Source organism: Oncorhynchus tshawytscha, linkage group LG28, assembly GCF_018296145.1.
Source record: "Oncorhynchus tshawytscha isolate Ot180627B linkage group LG28, Otsh_v2.0, whole genome shotgun sequence".
In the NCBI taxonomy this organism is placed as follows: domain Eukaryota; kingdom Metazoa; phylum Chordata; class Actinopteri; order Salmoniformes; family Salmonidae; genus Oncorhynchus; species Oncorhynchus tshawytscha.
The window spans coordinates 34,483,765-34,490,475 of record NC_056456.1 but is presented as its reverse complement, the minus strand read 5'-3'; the positions used below and the strand labels follow the sequence as shown (position 1 = coordinate 34,490,475).

At 41.3% G+C, this 6,711-nt stretch overlaps 1 protein-coding gene across 1 annotated transcript; it reads right to left on the bottom strand.

Moving 5' to 3' along the window:
* Positions 1-3,740: 3,740 nt before the first annotated feature.
* On the bottom strand, positions 3,741-6,315 carry LOC112227173 (regulator of G-protein signaling 5-like). Its single transcript, XM_024392044.1, has 5 exons — positions 6,170-6,315; positions 5,903-5,992; positions 5,683-5,744; positions 5,188-5,354; positions 3,741-4,988 (listed from the first exon to the last, which is right to left on the bottom strand). Exons 1-5 carry the CDS (start codon positions 6,211-6,213, stop codon positions 4,812-4,814), a joined length of 540 nt encoding a protein of 179 aa, XP_024247812.1. The 5' UTR covers positions 6,214-6,315; the 3' UTR covers positions 3,741-4,811.
* Between the last annotated feature and the right edge of the window lie 396 nt (positions 6,316-6,711).

Sequence of the window (6,711 nt, the reverse complement as noted above, 5' to 3'; positions counted from 1 at the left end):
ATAGGCCATGGTGGCGAAGTAATTACAATATGGCAATTAAACACTGGAATGGAAGGTGTGCAGAGGATGAATGCGCAAATAGAGATACTGGGGTGCAAAAGGAGCTAAATAAATAAATACAGTATTGGGATGAGGTAGTTGGATGGGCTATTTACAAATGGGCTATGTACAGGTGCAGTGATCTGTGAGCTGCTCTGACAGCTGGTTCTTAAAGCTAGTGAGGGAGATGGGAATCTCCAGCTTCAGTGATTTTTGCAGTTCGTTCCAGTCAGTGGCAGCAGAGAACTGGAAGGAAAGGCGACCGAAGGAGGAATTGGCTTTGTGGGTGACCAGTGAGATATACATGCTGGTGCGCATGCTACGAGTGGGTACTGCTATGGTGACCAGTGAGCTGAGATAAGGTGGGGCTTTACCTAGCAGAGACTTGTAGATAACCTGTAGACAGTGGGTTTGGCGACGAGTATGAAGCGAGGGCCAACCAACGAGAGCGTACAGGTCGCAGTGGTGGGTAGTATATGGGGCTTTGGTGACAAAACGGATGGCACTGTGATAGACTACATCCAGTTTGCTGAGTAGAGTGTTGGAGGCTATTTTATAGATGACATCGCCGAAGTCAAGGATCGGTAGGATGGTCAGTTTTACGAGGGTATGTTTGGCAGCATGAGTGAAGGAAGCTTTGTTGCGAAATAGGGAGCCGATTCTAGATTTAATTTTTGATTGGAAATGCTTAATGTAAGTCTGGAAGGAGAGTTTACAGTCTAGCCAGACACCCCTTTGGCAGTTCTATCTCGTTGGAAAATGTTATAGTTAGGAATGGAAATTTCAAGGTTTTTGGTGGTCTTCCTAAGCCAGGATTCAGACACGGCTAGGACATCCGGATTGGTGGATTGTGCTAGAGCAGTGAATAGAACAAATTTAGGGAGGAGGCTTCTAATGTTAACATGCATGAAACCAAGGCTTTTATGGTTGCAGAAGTCAACAAATGAGAGAGCCTGGGGGATGGGAGTGGAGGTAGACACTGCAGGGCCTGGATTAACCTCTACATCAGGAACAGAGGAGGAGTAGGATAAGGGTACGGCTAAAGAGTAACAGAACTGGACATCTAGTATGTTCTGAACAGAGAGTAAAAGGAGCAGATTTCTGGGCACGGTAGAATATATTCAAGGCATAATGCACAGACAAAGGTTTAGTAGGATGTGAATACAGCGGGGGTAAACCTGTGCATTTAGTGATAATGAAAGAGATATCATCTCTAGAAATAGCATTTAAACCAGGTGATGTCACTGCGTGTGTGGGGGGTGGAACTAAATTGTTAGCCGAGGCGTGTTGAGCAGTGCTATACAGTGAAATAAAACAATAGTTACAAACCAGAACAGCAACACGGCATGGTGACACGGCATGGTGACGTTAGGGAAAGGCATGCGTAGCCGGGTGATCATACAAGTCCAGTGCGTGGCTTCAGGCAGCTAGCGGCACGCGGATAGCAGGCTAACAGAAAGGCCTTAGAGGGATGACGTGACGGAGGGAAGTCTGTTGTGCCCCCCTCGTGCAGTTATATCAGCGGACGGATCAGCAGGGCTCTGTGTGGTAAACCAGGCCAATTAGCAAAATATGTATAGTGGCTGAAGAAATATGTCCAAAGGGCCTCTTAAGTCAGCAGTCCAATGTGCTTAAAATAGCTGACTGCTAGATAGTGGCTTCGGAATGTATTCGATGGGCTTCGTAAGCCAACAGTCCGTTGTGCTCTAGACAGCTAGCATTCAGGGGACGTTAGCTGCGAAGGTCGGAAGGTGAGAAGGTTCAGAGCTTGCGATAGGAATCCGGGGATATGGAGAGAGAAAAAATAGGTCCGGTATGATCTGGTTGAATCACGTTGTACAAGCTGGTGAGAGCTTTCCGAGCTAAAGGTTAGCTGATGACCGTTAGCTGATGACCGTTAGCTGGCTAGTTTATGTTGGAGAGATTCCAGTAAGAGGCAAAGAAAAATACGTTAGAGAAAAAGCAGATTGGGTGAGGTGGGTTGCAGGAGAGTATTTTGAAGTAAGGGTTTAGAAAAATATGAAAAGATATGCGAAGAAAAATATATCAAAATATATATACATGGGACACGACAAGACGAAGGACAAATACTTCTGACTGCTACGCAATCTTGGATTGGAACTGTTATGTAGTTAGATTAGTTAGAAAAACAAAGTCAAATTGATTAATTAATGCATACATTCAAAATCAACATTTTTAAATGATATTGTCTGGATCAAGTGCCATTCTTTCACTTTTTTTGGTGTTATTTTGGTATCGTTTTGGTATCAAGTATTGTGATGGTATCGAATATTGTGTTTTATCAAGTATTGTGATGGTATCGAATATTGTGTTTTATCAAGTATTGTGATGGTATCGGATATTGTGATACTAAACCTGATATTGGTATTGAAGTCAAAATGCTCGTATTGTGACAACACTAGTATATACTGTATATATATTGTATATAAATCTTATATCTCTTGCCACAGTTACAATCTAGTCCTGTTACGTGATGTCTATAGGTTGGACCAAATATTCTTTACTTTATTGCTCTGTCTATTCCCTAAACACCTGGTAGGGTAGGCGTACCAAGGATTGATGTCTATAGGTTGGACCAAATATTCTTTACTGCTCTGTCTATTCCCTAAACACCAGGTAGGGTAGGAGTACCAAGGATTGATGTCTATAGGTTGGACCAAATATTCTTTACTTTCCTGCTCTGTCTATTCCCTAAACACCAGGTAGGGTAGGCGTACCAAGGATTGGTCACAACAGATTAGAAAGTGTTTGACGGATCCCTCACAACAGAAGACAAAACAGAAAATGTCTGATAAAACTGCGGTTCTTAAGATTGTTAAAAAATAACAGTTACATGTAGTGGAGTTACTTTTAGTCATTTCCATTTTAATTCAACATTTACCAATCATTGTTTTGGCAACATCTGAATAGTATCTGTTGACTATGTTTACCATCAAGTTCAATACTGTTTAGGACATTTCATACACTAATTATATCAATAGAGCCTGCTTTTTTTTGTACAAGTCCTTTTTTATTGTATATATATCTGGCTTTCATACATTTTGTGGGAAGAGAGGGAGGGAGAAGAGTGGGAAGAGATGGAGGGTATGTGATGTGAGTCACCATGGCTCTGAGCAGTTCACTCGTGGGCGAGCTGAGGTAAGCAAACCTGAAGAGGTGTACAATGGGTGATCGCTAGTCTCCATGGAGACCACGGCCAGCCCACGCTCTCGGCAGCTGCATACAGGGAAAACACCTCAGGGAGGCTATTCCAGACGTTCCTGCAGTCTACCCCCCACATACCCAAGAGCCCTGCGACTCGGAGGCAAGGGGTTCATCCCAATTAGATGGGAGTCTATGGTGCATGGTCAGTGCCCAGTGGGCACAGATGTCAATTCAACGTCTATTCCACATTGGTTCAACGTAATTTCATTGAAATGACTTTGAAACAACATTGATTCTACCAGTGTGTGCCTAGGCGGTAGCAGTGGGTGGTGATTATCTTTTCATAGAGTAATTTCTTTTCTAATCCTCTGTCGCCTTACCCTTTCAACGTACGTGTAGGTTAGAGAACAGACAGAATTGAAGGAGATCTTTGTATGTTTCATCTTATTGAATGTTGAACATATTTTAAAGCTGGATCAGAATAATTGCTGTTGTTTTTGAGCTGGTAATGAAAATGAATAGAGTAAAACTTCATATCATGTTTTATATAGTTCTGATTTTATTCAAATAATTTCCTCTCACATAAGGAGTTCTGGGTATAAAAAATGTACACATAAATATAAAAAATGTTGTGGAACGGTACAGGACAGTGCTGTCCAGTGCACTCTACAGTACAAACATTTCAATAACATTTCTATAACAAAATGACTGCTAATAAATACCCAAATAAATAGACAGGCATCAGACAATACAAAACTATAACACATTCTCAGTGATTGTGCAAAGCAGTCCTTTTCCATCACATTGTTCTTTCTGCTCAAACACCATGAACAGGAACTTCTTCATGTGTCTTTGACCTCAAGACACATGTTCACCTTTTACAGACTTAGATACCTCAATCTTCACAGACCTCTTTTACAGACTTAGATACCTCAATCTTCACAGACCTCTTTTACAGACTTAGATACCTCAATCTTCACAGACATCTTTTACAGACTTAGATACCTCAATCTTCACAGACCTCTTTTACAGACTTAGATACCTCAATCTTCACAGACCTCTTTTACAGACTTAGATACCTCAATATTCACAGACCTACAGACTTAGATACCTCAATCTTCACAGACCTCTTTTACAGACTTCGATACTCCAATCTTCACAGTGAGCGGCCTTCTTTCCTAGGCCACAGACAAGATTTCCAGTGTCAACTTCCGACTGACTTCCAGTTCAATCTAGTATACATCTTCAGTCCCCCCCTCCATACGTTTGACCCAGCAGCACAGGACCCTTCCTCCACTGAGGAGGACCCTAGTGAGACCACCTGGTTTCCAGTGTGTCCTTTTCAGCATGTCTCCCATGGACTTCTTTGTGTCTCATTCACCACCTGAAGGTTGGCCTTAACCAGTCTTAACAAGCCACAACCAGCCTTAACCAGTCTTAACAAGCTTCAACCAGCCTTAACCAGTCTTAACAAGCCATAAATGGTCTTAACCAGTCTTAACAAGCTTCAACCAGCCCTAACCAGTCTTAACAAGCCTCAACCAGCCTTAACCAGTCTTAACAAGCTTCAACCAGCCTTAACCAGTCTTAACAAGCCATAAATGGTCTTAACCGGATTTGACCTGCCGACTGATCTCCAGGTAGGTGGGGGATTTGAGGAAGCGAGGGTAGCAGTCTTTTTCCATCAGGGCGTAGATCTTCTCCTGGGCCAGGCTGAAACAGGACTGGCTGGGGTGGTCCAGATTCTTCTTGGTGATGGCTTTGGTCTCATGGTCGAGGTTGACCTGGGGGAAGAGGATGGGAAATTTGATTACTATGTGTTTTACTTGAAACAATGTCTTATTGGGTATTGTTTGTGCACAATGAGTATATTATTTTGTGTGAATGTGTTTATGTAGCGTATATCCAATCTACAGATTCCTCTACAAACATACTCTGTATGTAGATATAATTGATTAATTGTGTATATATATTGATAGTTACCTCTCTTGGTGCGTCACTGCAGACATACTCCTCATAGATCTTCTTAGCTGTAGCTGATAGCTTTGAGGAGGTCTTGGTTATCCTATAGTCTTCACAGGCCAGGTAGAAAGCTATGTTCTCCTCGCTAAACTCCGACACCAGGAAAGCACGGAACAAGCACAGTCCATCTGGAAAAGAGAAGGTGAGAATTGTCACATTAGCATCTGTGAATTTATCATAGCATGTCACAACTGCAATTCACTTTTAACCTTCTCCATTTGTGATGTGGAAGCAAGCAGATTTTCCTATAGTCTATATATAAAATAATATATTTGGATATCTTATGAGTGAATCCTGCTACTGCTGTTTTGTGTAATGCATTCTGGCTATGTGGAGTAACAGCTACATGGCTTTTCCTATCCACGTTTGCAATACACATGTGTACAATATGTACTTGTAAGTTTGTGTAGTATGACTAATTAAAGTAGGATAACTCATAGCAAGAGTCAGACTTACTTTGGTTGGACAGCAGGTTCTCAAACGACTCCTTCCATTTTAATGGTTCACTCTTATTTAACCTGTTGATAAAAAAAGCATCAGGTTAGTTCATCGGGTCATTACAAAATAACTTAGCATTGGCTGTGCATGGTCTCCTTCATTTCCAAGGCAACATTTTTTTATTATGTTTAAAAAAAATCTGTCTAGACATAGAGCATTCTTTTTTAGAGTATCTGACCTTAGTTTGTCAGTCTTGTGTGAGTGACCGATGATGCTCAGATCTGGCTTCTGTAGAAAACTTCCAAAGAGAGCTTTGAGTTCCTTTGCCCTGAGAAAATAAGAGAAAAACATGTACATTAGATTGATGCAATCATTCACACCTTACTTACAACTGATCATCCCAATTTCCCCATGAAGTAGCTGTGTAATAATTCCCATCAATGTAAATCCAGTAACATATAATGTGATGGGATAAAAAAGTACAGATTATTAAAGCAAGACATACCTCTCCAGACATGTGGTAGGCAGTGATTCCAGTCCTCTGCACATGGTGAGAGACGATGAGACGTGATCCTTTGTGCTGTTCACAGTGTCTGTAGTATTCTAGAGCTTTGGAGTCTATGATAGCTCTGTCACTGCAGTGAAGCTGGTTCTCAGCATGGTCTGCTGGCTGTGTGTGAAGAGAGTGATTTATAGGGCAGACCCCTCTGTGACATCACGTCTCTCAGCCAATGGCATGAGGGCCATGGGAGAGGGAAGATATTGCCAAATCCACACAATAATTGTTCTAAACATACCCCTTGACTTATTCCACATTTTGTTGTGTTACAGCCTGAATTTAAAATAGAATAAGTAGATTGTTTTCCTCACCCATCTACACACAATACCCCTTAATGACAAAGTGAGAAAAAAAATGGAAATGAAATACATAAGTATGTAATTTATATAAACACAAGTATAGACACCTGAATGCTAAATGCTCTCTAAAAGCTTTAAACACCTATTATTCTTTTTCAAATTATTCAAGCTCTTAAAAAAGGTATGTTG

Excerpts from the sequence above, each read along its gene's own strand:
- LOC112227173 (XM_024392044.1), bottom strand. The coding sequence starts at position 6,213 with ATGTGCAGAGGACTGGAATCACTGCCTACCACATGTCTGGAGAG. Across the intron at positions 5,993-6,169 it reads CCTACCACATGTCTGGAGAG|GGCAAAGGAACTCAAAGCTC; the intron begins GTATGTCTTGCT and ends TTATTTTCTCAG. Across the intron at positions 5,745-5,902 it reads CACAAGACTGACAAACTAAG|GTTAAATAAGAGTGAACCAT; the intron begins GTCAGATACTCT and ends TTTTATCAACAG.